Source organism: Ostrinia furnacalis, unplaced genomic scaffold (genome assembly GCF_004193835.3).
Source record: "Ostrinia furnacalis isolate ACB-3 unplaced genomic scaffold, ASM419383v2 OfSCF0389, whole genome shotgun sequence".
Lineage (NCBI taxonomy): Eukaryota > Metazoa > Arthropoda > Insecta > Lepidoptera > Crambidae > Ostrinia > Ostrinia furnacalis.
This window is the reverse complement of record NW_021130628.1, coordinates 742,223-760,497: the sequence shown is the minus strand read 5'-3', so window position 1 is coordinate 760,497 and position 18,275 is coordinate 742,223. Positions and strand designations below refer to the sequence as shown.

Below are 18,275 nucleotides of genomic sequence, written 5' to 3'. Positions count from 1 at the left end.
ATGGACAGGGTACAGTAAAGCCATGGACAGGGTAGAGCAAAGCCTATATTTGGACGACCTTTCTGACGGCTGCGGTTTTTATAATTGAGGTACAGTGGCGTCGCTCATTCGTTACACTCTGCCGACAAACATAATATCAAGCCAAGGTAAAGTTATTAACGGATTTCGAAATTATAGTGTCAGTCACCATGTACCTACATTATATTTTGATGTAAAAAAATTTGGCTAATCTGGAAATTATTGGGGAAGGCCTAAGTTCAGCAGTGGCTGAACTGAAATGATGATGATGTACAAAAATGTCATAAAGATTTTCCAAAAAAAAAAAGTAGATGGAGGACAGCTATTTTATTCTGTGGTTTGCCTTGACATAAAAATATAATTTTATTTCAAAACATAGGTCATTTAGAAAACATAAGAAGGAGGCATATAAAGTAAGGCTTAGGATTATTATAAATATACATATTTGTACAATCGATTAACCAAGTTTATAGATGAACTACATTTCAGCAGTAACAAATGTGAAAAATAAATTCGAAATAGATCATATTCAAAAAGTCTCGACTACCCTTACCCTACTCTCAAACAAACGGCACCTTACCTTCACCAAATACCACAAAGCCAAACATGCCACTAACGCAGTACTATCCCTATCCCTTCAAACAGGCCCTACAGGCTCCGTCTCAAAGACAACAGCGTTATCAGGCCGAGCTTTAATCTCGCTCGCTACATCGCGTCTGCTTATCACGCCGACATGACACTGCGCAAACTGGGTACAGTTAGCCGATGGATAGTTTGACTGTGGACATAGATGAAATAGCTGATAGATGGATCGTCCCTTAGGGTTCGTAAACGGATGTATTCTGCCTAACATTATCAAAAAGATAATAAGAACACACGATGTTAATAAATTCTGATGATGATGATAAACGATCCTCTTTAACCAGGCAAGACTGATGATCGTATCCTCATCATGGATGAGATTTAAAGTGATATCTTTATTTTGCTTCTTTGTTACCAATAACATTTCATTTCCATTCCAAGATCTACTTAAAGATAAACGGTTGGCATTGCGTCTGACTGAAACGTTATCTTTTCAGTTTTTTCAGCTATGTTTACGTCCAAAACTACTTCCTTAGATATTTAGATACTTTAATAAAGAATATTTTTTGAGCTATAAAGTAAATTAACAAATTCAGCATTCTGTAAAGTCACATCTATTCCATCCTATATTCCTCCTAAGAAGTGTACACTCTTTCGTAGGTACAAACCACAACCCTAGCGCCTAATGTATGATCGCTTCTGTACTTCAATCTGTGTCCACGTCCAAGAGTACCGTTAGACCCGATCTCCGCACCGCAAGTACGATTGGTAGATTATCGAATCCAGAGTCGTGCAAGGTCGCCTCCGGTAATGGCGGCTGCCCCGGGCGCTGATCGTGACTGCAGGTTGGAGCATCAGCTTTTTTAAAGCAACGGGCTTGATACAATTTGAAAGTAATCGTCTGTAAAAAGTGTTAGATAATGGCTCGATAAGCCCTTTTGAGATTGCAATGCTCGAATGGTTGTATTAGAATAGCTAGACTACACTTTTTTGGATAGAAAACTGTATAATGGGACGCTGACCGCAGGCGCTAGGGGTTATGCGGGCTCTTGGGCCCTAAGCTGTAATCAGAAGGTAGATCCAATAAAAACCACGCAATGTCTTCCGGCGTTATAAAGTGGTTCGGTTAGAAGGCGAATACCATAGGCATCCGCGATCAATCGAGCCCAATTGTCCCTCATGTAGCCTAGATGAAACCTTTTCGTTCACCATTAACCTATCATAAGCAAGCAAGCAATAGCTATGTACATACGATAAAAGGTCTACAGGCTGGACTGATATCTCATGTCAGGCATGCGTTCCTTCTTTATGCGGGCCTTTCGTTTCAAGTTCAACACTTTAGGCAAGCACACACACGCTTTAAAATGTGTGATTTCCAAACTTATAATATTGTAAAATTTCATTTACATTTTGCTAAAACTTGTTGTTCCATTATCTAAGATGCAGATTTCGTTAGGAACAGAGTTCTTTCAGAATTATCAGCATTGGTGTTAAAAATTTCGGTAAGGGCCATTGAAATGGGAACACGAGTTCCGCCAAAAATAACTTGTTACAAGGAGAAAATGGCGTAAGGGAGAAAACTCTCATCGTCGAGCGATTTGCCGATAGTAACAGTATCATTTTCAAGTGTCGTCAACAGGACTCGAACCGCGACTCTCGGTCAACTGGAGGACTCTCCTGATTCGGGTCAGCAAAAAAGTAACCACTATGTGAGGTCTACTTTTCTTTGCAAAATTTTTGTTTCGTCTCAGGACTAATTCTAAGATGTATTATAATTATTCACAAACTATGCTTGCTTAAGTGAAGCAGAAAATCGAACGCACAGCGTTGAATAGAGCTCTGTGATTGGTTCACGTGTCACCCTGTGCGTCCACGCGCACTGTGAGAATAAGGGCGTTAGTTTCTTAAAAGTTTTCTCAATATTTCTTTTTCTCTTAAATTACTTATTTTTCGCCTAAACATTATTTACCATCGACAGAGATTATTAAAATGCTTTTTAATATTAATAAATACAACATTGTGTTTGCCAGTCTGCGAGTGTAATAACAAGCACAATATTTAAATATTGAGGAAAATTTTACTGTTGCGTCTGTTGGTGAACTCTGGTATTAACGTGTCCAAGTCAATAAAATTAATAACGTAAAAAACGGCTTCCGTGACGTTATTATCAATATAACGTTATCAGTTTCTGTTACGCATAAATACCTTAATTTCGTTATAAATATTACAGCTGTTTCCCGGCATCGCATATTTCAATAAAGAGCTATAAATGTTTTTACAACGCAATAAACAATGGGACAATATTATTTGATCCTCTAAAAACTAATTGATCTTTTTTGTATGTGCACTTTTAAAAATAAATGATGTTTTTTATTATATTTTATCTTTATATTAATTATTGGGTCTATATTAGTTGATCTACGGATAAATTATGAATGATCTTCATTAAAGGTAACATAATATTTATGTTTAGTATACTCTTTCAATATTTGGTAAACAAAAATAATATTTGATCCTCTTTTTTAGTTATTGATCTTTAATTTTGTTAATTTGATGATTTTTATATCAAGTTTGCCTTTTAATATTGATCACCTAATAAATACATTTCGATCTATGTATAACTTAACTTTAAAATATATTTGATCTAACAAAAAATATTATTGGTTAATATTTTTAATTAAAAAATATCTTTTAATTTACGCGGTACTTTGTGGTTGAGTGACAATCGTCCGTCATTGGTTACTGAGTTGGCCAAGGGCTTAGCGGCCAATAAGCAAGCAGAATGGTACATTGCCATGTTTGTTTAAATTACAAGCTTTGCTTAGTTTGGGACTAGAGGCGCTATGTAAAATAATTTCTTACTTCTGACATCCCTGAACCCGACATCATAATTTTTACCTCTTTATTTTTTTCAAATCGCAAGGTTGATTTTCTCTTAGTATACCGATCTCGACCGTGATCAGTGACCATAAAGTCATCTGTCAACGGGTCGATTAGACACGATAAAAGCACTAAACGATATTTGTTTACTTTTAGTGCGACATCGGGTCGTAAGGACCTGATAAGTTTTTTTTTTCAAATATTTACTGTGTTTGACGAAACAATTGCAAAACAATATTTATATTTCGTACTACTGAAAAGACCGAATATATCAATCCCGCACCAATGCATCCAGCACCTAAGGTCAATTCGACCCGATAACGCAGTGTGAACGTGTTAAGTATGATTTTTAATAAAAAAAAATCTTTAAACATCAAGTGCCTTTAAATAGTTTCCATCCTTTGACTACAACTTAATAAAAATAAGTACCATAACATAATTATTTTGAAGATTATTTGATATAGACAAAAAATAATTATTACAAATCGAATTATTTAAAAAAGTATCACAATATTGAATATTTGGTGCTCATTTCTTTTATTTTTGAGGACCAACAAGTAACGATCAGATATAATTTTTACATCTCAAATTTTTTTTGCGTAGTTCAAAAGAGGTTAAAATATCGATCGATTTCATTTATTTTATGTCTCAAAGAAAGAGGATCAATCATTAAAATAGATGACCATTTAGATTTTTTTATTTGCCGTTTTTGCTAATTTAAAAAGATCATTTAAATACATGCCATTTGGAATAAGGTTGTCAACTTTTTGCCCACTTTGGGTGTCATGAACTACGAGTATTTGACGCTGACTGTATCTGGCGTTCGTCCAAACAGTACGAATTCCCATATTAGCATCTGAAAACCCTCCAAAAGGGCTAATCAACTGGAGCGTCAGGAAAAGGGGGGAGACTCGATCAGCGCCCAGGAAACGACAATTTGATCGCAATTTCTCGTCGCCCGCGCACCTATTAACCCTCCGTGTACGAGGTGACTAAAAGTTACGTCCCGTACCAGGTGGGGTATGACACACCCCAATATACAAAGTGATAAAATTTTCATTCAACATTTTTTTAGGTGGAATTTAATATTTAATATTGATTATTTACGTATGCTAATTAGGTTTAAGAAATGCTCTGAGCTGAAAATATGTATTATAACATTTTTATCATAAAAAAACAAAAAGANAGTATTTTGCTAATAAGCGCTTTATTCCGCCAAACGACCTAATGTTGTTTTTTTTTTTAAGATTATTAGTAGGTTAATTTCTAATTGCACAAATTACTTATAGTCCCGTTAGCCCCTCGTACTATGCTAAATATTCTTGTGTTACGAGTGAGCTCACCACAATAGTCGAGCGGCGGCGGTTCCCCGGACCACGAGTCGGCCAGTCCGACCCCTTCTCCGTTCTACTATCGTGGCTTCTATCGTTATTGATGATGAAATACTTTTTAGAGTCCCAAATGCGATCAGTGGGTGCTCCCCATCATCCAAGGCTACGTCCACCTGTCACAAATAGCGGTGGAGCCCGCAGACAGCAACCCACTGAACACTGAGTCTCTGACCAACACTAATTCGTGCGATGAGACCTTTACTTTGGGCTTGATTTCACGGCGGTCGCGGTACCAGGCCGGCACTAGGTGAGTAAAGAAATATGCTGTATTCAACATACTTTTTTTAAATTATAAATAACTTGAAAAAATCGAACTGCCTAAGGCGGCAATTGAACCCACGACCTTCCGCTTGCCGGGCGACTGCTCTTCTAACTGAGCTACTTAGACACTGGATGAACCCGTCGAAATTTTCAAGTGTAATACGCTGTTACGGCCAGCGTTTGTTTCATCAATGTTGGGTTTAATCAAATTAGTTTGAGATGCATCCCCTAATGCTAAAAATTAAATAACAACATACATTTTTACTCTAAAATAGATCTTATTTCTACTGCACAAGATGCCATAATGTTTATTGGTTTATAATGTTTAGCAATCGCAGTTTTTCTGGTGTGTTGCTGTGTGAACAATATGAGAATAGAACATTCGAATCTCGCAGTAAATGCTTCTATTTTTCCTAAAAAAATAAAAAAGCAAGTTTAAATAGTCAGATGATAAATGGCTATACTTTGAATTTGCTTATAAAGTCAGGTTCACATTGCTTTGTAAGAAGCAATACAAAATTTTTAAGATTTATCATCTTGCTACAGCTTAAGTTAAGTTCTTCTTCTTCTTCTACTTTACCATTTCCCAATTTATTTGGAATCGGCCCTTTCTCCTTTTAAGGCGCAAAAATCCAAAGACAGTTTATGTTGGGTTATCTAAAGTTGTCCCGAAATGGTGGTAGAGTAAGCTGATTCGGGACACGTCAAAGCGCTTTTTAAAATCAACTTTAATTATTTTCAAAGGTACAACCGCCGCGGCATCGAACCCGGTGGCAAAGTGGCGAACTATGTGGAGACAGAGCAAATCGTCTCCATAGTCTGTTCTGACAGCATTCACAGAGCTTCCTTCGTGCAGGTATGTCGTTTTGAACCTTAATACAAAGTAATTAAGAGCAAAAGTATAACCACAGTGACTTCTAACCCGGCTAATGCTGATATGTCACTTTGAACCTTGATAATAAGTAATACGTGATAAAGTTCAAACTTTTACGGTATTGAACCCGGCGAACTATGTCGAGACAGCAAATCATTTCCATAGACTGTTCTGACAGTATTCACAGAGCCACTTTTGTGCACTTATGTCGTTTTGAACCTCACACTAGCAATTCATTGAGTGCTTATACGTCACTTTGAACGTGATAAACTTCAAGTTTAGTCTGTTCTGACAGCATTCATAGGGTATTCGTGTAGATATTTCATTTTGAACCTTACTAACGAGTAATTTAAAATACAAACACCTAGCTGGATATACACACACTGGGGTATTGCTATTACGGCCACAGAGCAAAATAGTCGCTGTAGTATATTCCAACAGCTATCAATCTAGTACATTATTTAATTATGTACCATAATAATTATGGTATAGCCTGACCAGGAACATAAAAACCCTCGCCATGTTGCGGAAAACTAATGGTACTAATTTCTTTTAATGGCAACAGTAACTGAAAACTTCATTGACATGTCACCTTGCATGTCAGTCTATTGCTGTCAAAGTGTAAACAAACTTTATTTTAAATGTGCGCAATTGATTTTGTGAATTAAATTGCTAAAATCTTTTTATAGTCGTGAAAGAAAAGTGGTTCACAATGTGTTAAAGTATTTGTCGAAGAGAAATACTAAGGGTTCGGACAATATTTTCATTGAATAATGTTTCCGACAAAGGTTGTCAAATTGACTGTCATGTTTATCGTATAGTACAGTCCACTATGAAAATTAGCTGTGGTTTGTTTCAACTACCTATTTTAAAATTTTCTGTCACTTTCTAAGTGTTGAATTTTATGGAATTGGGAAAGAAATACCGAGTTTGAAGCGTTCATGACCAAACATTGCAGTTGAATATTCAAGTTCTGAATTTGATTATTGATGAATAATAAAATAAATCCTACTAGCTCAATTGATGGTTTCATTTAATTTATTTAAACCAGGTTACCTATAATAATATTTTTTGGTTAATTTATGAAAATATCAAATTAGCCCGTAATCCTGAATCCTGATACATAAAGTTAGCCTATTAATTTAACACAGGTACGACTGTACTCAGTGTTGCACTATCAAATGCGATTGACGCGCCTCTATGCCAGGGTTTTTATGTTCCTGGTCAGGCTATAATATTATGCATGTATGCCATTTTGAACCTTGCATATCAAGCCAAAATTATATTTATCTCACAATGAGGTCAGTACCCCATAGTAAGCAGAGCATACCATGCAAAATTACGAATGAATAAAATAACCATATCTAATTACAATACCTACAAAATAATAGTTGTGTCATGAGTCATCATGTCACAAAATAACCCAATGTGTAATGATCTAACAGACATTTCAATTTATTTCATTAATTTCCTATTACATTATAAGAATAAATGGATTTTGAATCTGTATAGTTCATATTCATTGCTACAAATCGCGTATAATTTATGCTAAGTCATGAGGCGTGAAGGCTATAGGAAACAAATTATAAATATATCAATTAACATAAAATTAATATTACCTACAGTAGGTAATAATTTATTGTATAGGTATTCAGCTACATTTGACTTCGATTCAAACTTTTATACATACAAGCTTATGATTGTATCGTAGCCTCATAGATATATTTTATTTCACAAATAAAAAGGAAATACATGCATTATGTATACCTACCTACAGACGTTAAATTTTACACCATTTTATGTATTAATCTTGTAAATTGCACCCGAGTCATGTTAAGTATTATTATAAGTTTCACTCGTAGAAAGTAAAACGCCTTTCTACAGTTACAGTCATGCGCTGTTGGTTTTGAACGTGCGCCGATTAGTTTTGTTACACCAGTGTCCGAATTGGGATACCGTTTTGAAAGGCTTTTTGTATGTGTTATGGTCAAAGACATCCACCGTCCGTTACCCTGTGTATTTGGTTGTTTGATACAAATTTATGAACTCTGCATTAGTTTTTATGTTCTCCATACAAAATGCAAAAAATATTTCAGTTTCGTAGCTAAACAATAAACTTTTTATCTTTTTATCTTTTGACGGGGTTTTATGCTAAAATAAATCTATAATTCAGCCAAAAAATGCAAAACGATTTTATTATGTAGGTACTAAGCTTTTGCCCGCGGCTTCACCCGCGTGAAATTTGGTTTGTCACATATCGTCATAAATTATAGCCTCTAAGTTATATTATGGGTTATAAACAATAATACTGTAAAGTTTCATCAAAATCCGTTCAGTAGTTTTTGCATGAAAGAGTAACAAACATCCAGACATCCATACAAACTTTCGCATTTATAATATTATAAGTAGGATTGTGAATCAACAACATAAATAGGATTCTGATGGGAAATCATTAAAGTTCTTTCCTTTCTTTTCACAGGTGCGCGGATCGGTGCCCATATTTTGGAGCCAACCAGACTACAAGTTCAGGCCGCCTCCTCGCCTTGATAGATGTTTGTATTATTTATATTTCACATTATTATGTACATGTTCTGTTTTTTCTTTGATTATCTAGAGACATAATGATCGAAACATTCTGCAACAATCGTTTAAGTTTTCGTCTGGAATAAATGGGTTTCAAAACTAGATCCAATCTCAAGCATACTCGTAGATTGAGGTTTTTGTAAGCAAATATGTCATAATGTGAATTAAATGACGAATTTCAATATTTAGTAGATGAATTACTATTGTACTATTTTTTCTCCTGACTCACCCGTTGTGTATGCCTTTCATTAATAAATAAATTACAGGGCAGAATATTTTATAATGAGCATCATATAAAGATACTCGTATTATGTCGTTACTTCATTCGATTCCATATCTCTTTCTCCCTCTAACAGCCGAAGAGGAATCTCACGCAGCCTTCAAGAACCATTTCCAGGAAGAACTGAACATATACAAGCAAGTGTGCATTGTGAACTTAGTGGAGCAGCAGGGAAGAGAGCGGATCATATGGGAGACGTATGGCAACCATGTGCTGAAGTATAACAGCCCGGATATCATATACGCTACGTTCGACTTCCATGAGTATTGGTGAGTTGGTATTGATTTGAAATTTTGTCTTTATATGACAGATTTTTTTAAATAATTCATTAGGCAACATTTGTTGATAAACTGTTTATGACTAGTGTGAAACAAGTTTACCATAAACACAGGTTTCTGAAACTTGGCCGCCCACACTTGCTCTCCACTCATAGCGGGGAGCACGGCAACATGTATCATAAACAATGTTTCATCGCCTATGTTTATGGACTGTTTACAGAGATGATGAAACATTGTTTATGAACAGTTTCTAAGTAACGAATCAAAATCGTAGAATATAACATGGGGGTGATTTGGGTTCTTCGTTATAAGGCATCCAAATGCTAGCTTTGAACATCAACTCCAAGGCCACCCTGTATAAGGGCCAGAGTAGTACACTACTCTAGTCAATACTCGTAAAGGATATTTTCTCCAGCCACAGTATACCCTACATAAAATCTTTGTAAGAAAAGCATCATTTCCCTTGGACTTTTTGCCGACCGAAAGTTTTTTCGGCTTCTAATTCGTATGAGAAATCGGCCGATACCAAATCGGTGTAACGTTCGCACTATCCAGCTTGCATGTAAAATGTACCAACATGATGCAATAAACATCTAATAATTTATGACTATAAACACTATAAAGCCATGTATTCATTCATGTATTTATTGACACCGTATTTATTTGACATTTAGAAATTAATGTATAATTTATTACTATTTAATTAATTTTTAGTCTGCACTCTGTATTCATTTTAGCTGTGGAAACTTTGCTGATTTCTGTCCTATTTTTTGTGTGATTATTTGTCTGTATATCAAAATTGTTTGTTTCCCTAATATAAATAAATAAAAAAATAAACATTTGTTGATAAACTGTTTATGACCAGTGTGAAACAAGTTTACCATAAACACAGGTTTCTGAAACTTGGCCGTCCACACTTGCTCTCCACTCATAGCGGGGAGCACGGCAATATGTATCATAAACAATGTTTCATCACCTATGTTTATGAACTGTTTATAAACTGTTTACAGAGATGATGAAACATTATGAAACATTGTTTATGAACAGTTTATAAACAGTGTTTATCAACAAATGTTGCTTAATGAATACATGGCTTGACTATGCCCATATTGATTAACAGCCCAACTAAACTATTGGAAGAAAGGTCTGTAGTCTGCAGAAACTCTTATGCTTATTTTTCCCCAACTGCGGCACGTGCTACATTCAATCTACATAAGAAAAGCACCACTTTCTCCTTGTCAATAAAGCTCATTTTCCCCCAGCCGCGGCATGCACTACGAAAACGTGAGCATCCTTATCAACGCGATAGCAGACATCATCGGCGAGATGCGCTTCTGTTGGCGCGATGACCGCGGCTTGATCTGTGCGCAGAATGGAGTGTTTAGGGTCAATTGCATCGACTGTTTGGACAGGACTAACGTTGTTCAGGTGAGTGATAGCCATTGATAGCCACTAATAGCTACTGACAGCTACCGATGGCCACTCATAGCAACCTTTAGCTACTGATGACCACTGATAGCTACCAAATCCATGATAGTTACCAAGAGCTCCGATTGTCACTGGTAGCACTGATGGTAATGATAGCCACAGATAGCGACGCTTTTGTGGGATATCAAGGCGATCGCAGACATCATCGGCGAGATGCGCTTCTGTTGGCGCGATGACCGCGGCCTTATTTATTTTGTGCGCAGAATGGCGTCTTTAGGGTGAATTGCATCGACTGTTTGGACAGGACTAATGTTGTTCAGGTAAGCTTTACCAACCATAACCGTTGACAGCCACTGACAGATACCGATGGTCACTGATAGCCACCTATAGCCACTGATAGTCATTACAGCCATTAAAGCCACTGATAGCCACCGATGGGCACGGATAGCCACCTATAGCTACTGATAGCCACTAACAGCCCTTACAGCCATGATAGGAACCCAGAGCTCCGATAGTCACTGGTAGCACTGATGGCTATCATAGCCACGCTGTGTGGGATATTAAGGCGATCGCAGACATCATTGGCGAGATGCGTTTCTGTTGGCGCGATGACCGCGGCTTGATCTGTGCGCAGAATGGCGTCTTTAGGGTGAATTGCATCGACTGTTTGGACAGGACTAACGTTGTTCAGGTGAGTGATATGATGGCCACTGACAGCCACTATACCCATGATCGTGCTCAGAGGATCGACGATCTGGTCAAGATCGCGTGACGCCTAAATGCGGGACCATTTTGGACATGCTTTGATTGAAACGGCGACCTTTCTCTAGCGGGATAAATAAGATAGGTATTAATTAATATAATTTCCAGTCTCATCATTTCAGCCATAGGACGTCCACTCTGCCGTGCTAGCCGTAACTCAATTTTTTGGCAAGACTATAATGAATGAGCTCTTTTAGATGAGCTGACAAGAGTTTTTAACAGCAAAATATTGGAGTTGCTGCTGATGTCACTAGCACGGCAGCACTGCTGAACATAGGCTTTCCCCAATGATTTTCATATTGACCGGTTGGTAGCGGCCTGTATCCAGCGCCTTCCTGCTACCTTTATGAAGTCGACTACCTTGAGGGTGGACGTCCCACGCTTCGCTTTCCAGAACCTTGTTGCCCCATCGCCGTAAGTTCTGCAAATTCCAGTCAAAATTTTGTATTTTTTACAGACTGCGATAGCGAAATACGTGCTAGAACTCCAGCTGTGCCGGTTGGGATTAGGAACTCCGGGCTGCGGCCTGCCGCCGGCGCTGCGCCACGCCTTCCTCACCATGTGGGCCGACAACGGAGACGTCGTGTCCAGACAGTACGCCGGCACCAAGGCGCTGAAGGTACTCGCATAGTCACAGTGGCCATGATAGCCACAGTGGCCCGTGATAGCCACAGTAACTATGGGAGCCACATTGACCCATGACAGTCACAGTGGCCCATGACAGCCACAGTGGCCCATGATAGCCACTGATAGCCACCGATAGCCAATGTCAGTCAGCATGGTAGCCGGGACTCCATAGTAACCGAAAGCCACTCTTAGTCACGACACCATAGTGACCAAAAGCCACGATAGCCACGACACCAAAGTGTCTGAAAGCCACGATAGCCACTGCTAGACTCCAGCTGCGCCGGTTGGGATTAGGGACTCCTGGCTGCGGCCTGCCGCCGGCGCTGCGCCACGCCTTCCTCACCATGTGGGCCGACAACGGAGACGTGGTGTCCAGGCAGTACGCCGGCACCAAAGCGCTGAAGGTACTCACATAGCCACCACAGTCATAGTAGCTACCGATAGCCACTTACAACCACTGTCAGTCAGCATGATAGCCACTATCAGGCAACTATAGCCACAGTGGCCACGATAGCCACGATGGCTGCGATAGCCACTTATAGCCACTTACAACCACTGTCAGCTAGCATGATAGCCACGACACCATAATGACCGATACGAGGGGACCAAGGCGCTGAAGGTATGCAATCACACAGCCATTGTAACCATAAGTTTCATGGTGGCCACTGATATCTACCGATAGCCACTTACAGCCACTGTGACTCATCATGATAACTAGACACTATAACTACATAGAGCCACACTATCGAGCTACTGGTAGATACTCCATACAATACTCAAGGCAGTACGCTGGTACCAAGGCGCTGAAGGTACTTTTTTATTACAGCGAACTTCCAAACGAGCAAAGTTAAAATAGTACTTAAATTTCCTGAAATCATCTAATTTTCTTAATTTTAATTCAGGTATCATGAGAGACATTGATAGCCAATGTTGGCCATGATAGCCAATGGTGGCCATAAAGGCCACTAACAGCCACCACAGCCTTGATAGTTTCTAAGAGCTTCGCTAGCTGCTGGGCGCATCATCAGAGGGCTTAGTGTGATTTTACATCAAACGTCCTCACTAGTGAGCACTTTAAAAAACATATTAAAATTTTAGTTCTTGAAAGTTTCCTCTACTGTATAATCCGACATACATGACACTTTTTTATGCGCTCACTAGTGATCCGTCTCCTCGTTTGCCTCCTGTTCCATAAAAAAAAACGTCCACTAGGCCACGATAGCCACGGCTAAAAAAATCAAACTAATACATAATAATATTATGTTTTTTGTTTCAGGGCGATTACACAAGGACAGGCGAAAGAAAATTCACCGGCATGATGAAAGATGGCGTCGCGTCAGCTAACAGGTACCGTGGACAATCACTTCGGCCACCTTCAAGGATTTACTGCCTTCGACTATTTATTGTTTGCCACTCGCCACAAACAAATAATTCATCATCAGGTGATGATGAAATCTAAGACGGAGTATGCATAGAATGCATACTCAATAAATACCCTCGAACTACGTAAAGCCGGGTCTCCAACGCGTGTTTTGTCCTACACAATCAACATGTCAACACTCAACATTTTTAGTAGGCCATTTTGTTGAATGTTGAGATATTTTTGTTGATTGTGTAGGGCAAAACGCGCCGAAGACTCTGCTTTATACGAACAATGTTGAAAGCTGTGTATTTTTCCTATCACAGATTCATCATCTGTCATTTCAATGACGCACTGACGCAGTGCGCCATAGACATCGCTCTCGGGCAGCCTGTCAATATGGCGGCCATAGACGAAATAGACGACTTTTGGCGCGATTTAAAAACGGCGTCCATGATGGTATTTGAGAATATGGACACTGAAAGGCCTAAGTTAGAGTTGATGCCAAGTTACTTTGGACATCCATTGGCTACTGAGTTTGCGACGGCTGAAATTGCATACGGATTGGGGAGGTCAGTTTGTATTGATATTGGCAAAGTTTTTCTCAAGTTATGTTATCGCTTTATTGGGTCAGATTCCGTTTCACTATTAACTTGAAGCTTAGTTATCATTCTTCTTCTCGATGAAAAGTTACAATGTGTTACTTTTATACTTTATCAATCAAAAGGATTGATTTGACTGCTCAAATGCAACAAATTTTCTTAAGGGTTTCAAAAAATTGAAAAAAAAAAACTTTTCCATACAAATTATCTTCAGCAATCAGTCATTTGTATGTTTGTATGTAGGGGATATATTTTTTTTATATTGGTCCTATAGGAAAAGTAGTATGTAGTTGTATTTAAGCAGTTGATTTCAACCTTTTTGTTTGATCAATTATAAAAAACACCGTGTATAATGCTGCCAAACTGAAGTCTCTATTTCTGAAACCAGTTCAAATATGAATCGACACTCAGATGACTCACTTATGCATAATTTGTCAGTAGCTTATCCTTATTTGAAAGTGGAAATTCGGAATCAGACCCTAATGTTATGTTGCGACCTCCTCACCGTAACACAAATAACTTTTAATATTCGTGTGTACACTGGTTTAACAATCAATAACCGTTTAGATGTCTGTTAATATTAATATGAGTGTGGTAGAGAANGTTAATAGGGGTCCGTTCTGGAAATCCCTATCTACCTACTGGGGTTCTGTTTGAGTACTTGCTGTATATTGGCATGGTTAAAGTCATAAGCGAACTTTACGTGGAATTGTAATGTTGCGATAAATGACGAACTTTCTGAATTAATTTTTAAGCTTTATATCATCGGTAAACACTAAGGAAGTCCATTGAGATTTACTGTTTTTGTAGCAGACATTTTTGTAGCAGACATTTTTGTAGCAGACAAAAAAAGTAAATCTCAATGGACTTTGGACCTTAGTCTTTACCGATGGTATAAAACTTAAAAATTCATTTATTTATGATACTGCTTATCATGTACTGTAAATATAGCTTTAAAATTGATTAAACTGATCTCAGTACAACATAAGCCTTCGTAAGCCTTTAGGAAAGGTCATGTTCATGATAATATCTTCCTTTACTAATAGTGCTCAATCTTGTCTTCATAGCTCTATCATCGGATAATTAAACGACATAATCATCTCAAGATTAGTTAGTTCAATTCAAATCCCCATCTTATCCCCATCTGTTGTCACGTTAGAATGTCATTAATATCATCGCTGCCTGAATTACACTCATCTGACTAATCGTATTAAACTTTACAGCTCAATTTAAATCTCACATTATAATGTTAAGTGACATCCAAGCCGACTCGGTCGTGTCAAGAGTGCGGGTACTCGAGCCGTCTATTCTCATTACTTTGAAGCAAAGAGATTTCATCGGGCGAGCGAAACAAAAAGAGCTTTTACAACACACGCTTAGTGCTGTGTGACGTTGAAAGTTAAATTAGTCGTAGAAGCTTTAAAAGGCAAATTCGGAGGAAAACATTTGTTTCGTTAATACGTAACTCGATTAGAGAGCGCTCATGAAACTTTGACATTTACAGACTCCGATGGCTATAGAAAAACAACAAATACCTAATGTGATGTTAACTTTGTTCTTCAGTATTTACTACAAATTCAGTATCTATTGACTACTTGATGAAGCTCAAACTTATTTCTCTCATTGTATGCCCTCTTTGTAAACTCTATGACTGCTTTTAAGTATTGTTTAAGTTAGGTACCATAAAAGATTAAAACGTGCGGTAGCACTTATTATTCTAGGCAAGTATTTTAAATTCACATATTTTCATACGCGGAAGAGCGTTTATTCAGTAATCTCACGCTATCCCAAATTTCCGGCTCAATAATAAAATTGCTCAATAGCAGCAGTAAATGCGGACGGAATTTGATTATACTAATCCACCATAATCGCATTGGTATTTTATCAATTTATAAAAAAAGAAAGAGTATTGTTTTTGTTTCCTCGTGTTTACTCGTAGAGAGGTTACAGGGGTGCTAACAGATAGGTATGTAAGTTATTTATGTCTTTAATACTTTATTCATTTCATCAGCAAACGATCTATGTAAAAATTGATTAAATGCAGAGTACCAATATAAATATTGTAAAGAGGTTACTATTAGAAATACTACCATTTCATTAAAGGAGTTAAGTAGGTTATACAGGCCATGAAAAGGAGCTTAAAATTTCTAAAGACGCAGGTAGTAGGTACTGAAATTCTTTTAATCTCTTTAAGTCATCAAAGTACGCAGTACTATAAAAATAAAATGAAAAACAGATATAAATGTTTATGTTATCGTAGTAGTTTCATTTTAGTTGATACAATTTATAGTTCCACTGATAAGAAATAGAGTAGCCAAATAGCTTTAATAACACCATTGTAAATGTTTGCGACTAGTTTTGGTACTATTATATTACATAGTAAAAGTAAATATGAATTCAATGATATCACACTTTTCAAACTAAGATAAAATGTATGACATGTTTTCTTTTCTCATTACTATTTCACCATTTTTAGAAAAACTGGTCAAATGAAAATTACGCCCGTAGTCACAAACGATGCTTGTTTATGTGAAGCAGCAAATCGAACGCACAGCGTTGAATAGAGCTCTATGATTGGTTCGTTTGTGACCCTGTGCGTCCACGCGTACTGTGAGACCTCATAGTAATGTTTTGAATACGGGCGAAGTCTCCCCAGTGCCATCCCTATTCTTCTTTTTTCTGTTTCAAGAGACAAATACACTAAATACAGCAAGTTCAAAGTGACCTTATTTGTATTGAACATCTTTACCCTGAGATAGGTCTTATGGCAGATGAGTAACTTTAAATTTAGTATTTTTTCACGTTCAAGGTCAACATACACTATACCAGCTGAAGTTCCTGGAGCATTAACTCTGCTTTACAGCCGTTTCGACATGCTGACCTACCGCAGATTGTAGAGTTGATAGCTTTGTCACAATGGCGGAATTCAACAGTAGGATCGTTTGTTCGTTTCAACTTCGAAATAAAAGAATTTCCATAACGATCGGTTCTACGATGCCGGCATCCAGGCTCTTTCCGCGACCTTCACCAGGTCTCTGGTCCACCAAAGGGAGGCCTGCCCACGCTAAATCTTCCGGCCCAGTTAAAAATAACTCTTCAACTAGATACTTGATGACACAAGTGAAAATGTCTATAAAATTTTCACTACTACTACGCCCTGATTAATATCGATTTTTGTGTCAGTTTGTGACTTCAATGTTCAAGTATTTGCCAGCAATAACAAAGTCCCTTACAAGCTGTACAAGGGCTTAAGCCTTGGCCAGACCACCGACTTTTAGTTGGCCGCTAGATGGGCCCGATTCTAATTGTATGAAGAATCGGTACCAAATTGGTGTAATGTACGCACTTTCATACATCTCCATACTGATCAACAGCCCGACCCAACTATCAGCTAACTAAAAATCGGTGATCTGTGCCTAGGCTTAGAAATAGTGCCTTATCTGCATCAAATCTCAACCTGCTGTATTATATCCCACTTCAAAATTATTCCTATCGATTCTAAATCAGAATACACTAGTACTGAAACTGCTGATTTCACTTTCATTATGATTTTATTGTTCTCAGGTATTTGCCACTTGGGCCAGTCGAATTCCGAGATTGTATAGCCTAGATAAATACCGAATGCTTGATATTTGCTGGGCTTGGACTGCATTAACGATGACAGACTGGACAGGTGGGCCTTTGGCGGGCATAGGTATTGGCAGCTAAAAGGCATATAGTTAATATGCAAGCAAAGATGTTTGGTAAAGATAAAATAGGTATTCATGTTTGCGAGAAAATTAAGGCGCCATAAGAACAAACTATAGACATGTCTTGACTGCCTTTGATTTTATTTTCCAAATTGTTCAGCGTTATTTTTATTTTAAATTAGTACAATAACGTTATCGCTCATCAGTATCCTTTTTAGCATATTGTTCTACTTCGTCGAGCAATAAATATCCAGCTCATTTGGCCTACAAAGGATCTTGGTTCTATAGCAGCTCCATAGCGGCTGTATAAACGCTGTATAGCGCCAATTGCGCCAAGTCATGGCCGTCATTATGGTGCCGGATCACGCAAGTCCTGCTTTTGATATCCCCTTAATTATACTTAATAGATAGTTCAATCAGTGGAATTATGATTTAGTACAGAATACACATTTTGGCTTGTTTTTAGGAAAAAATACGAATAAAAATAATTTTGTGACATTGGACATACTTTGTAGGATATTATAAAATGATTTATAGGTAGTATTAGTGCGAATAATATTCAAAATCTTGTGTGATAGGCTGGATTATGAATCTAAAAACAGCGCAATAAAAGCCATTTTAAGATTACGGGCAAGTGTATTGAATATTAGGCGTAGTTTC

General features: G+C 37.7%; 1 protein-coding gene across 1 annotated transcript; it reads left to right on the top strand.

Moving 5' to 3' along the window:
- On the top strand, window positions 1-16,823 carry LOC114362203 (phosphatidylinositide phosphatase SAC2-like). The gene is made up of 10 exons (XM_028317502.1): window positions 1-9; window positions 4,934-5,118; window positions 5,877-5,988; window positions 8,486-8,558; window positions 8,946-9,138; window positions 10,410-10,575; window positions 11,795-11,956; window positions 13,241-13,311; window positions 13,651-13,896; window positions 16,736-16,823. Exons 1-10 carry the CDS (start codon window positions 1-3, stop codon window positions 16,821-16,823), a joined length of 1,305 nt encoding a protein of 434 aa, XP_028173303.1.
- Window positions 16,824-18,275: the final 1,452 nt, after the last annotated feature.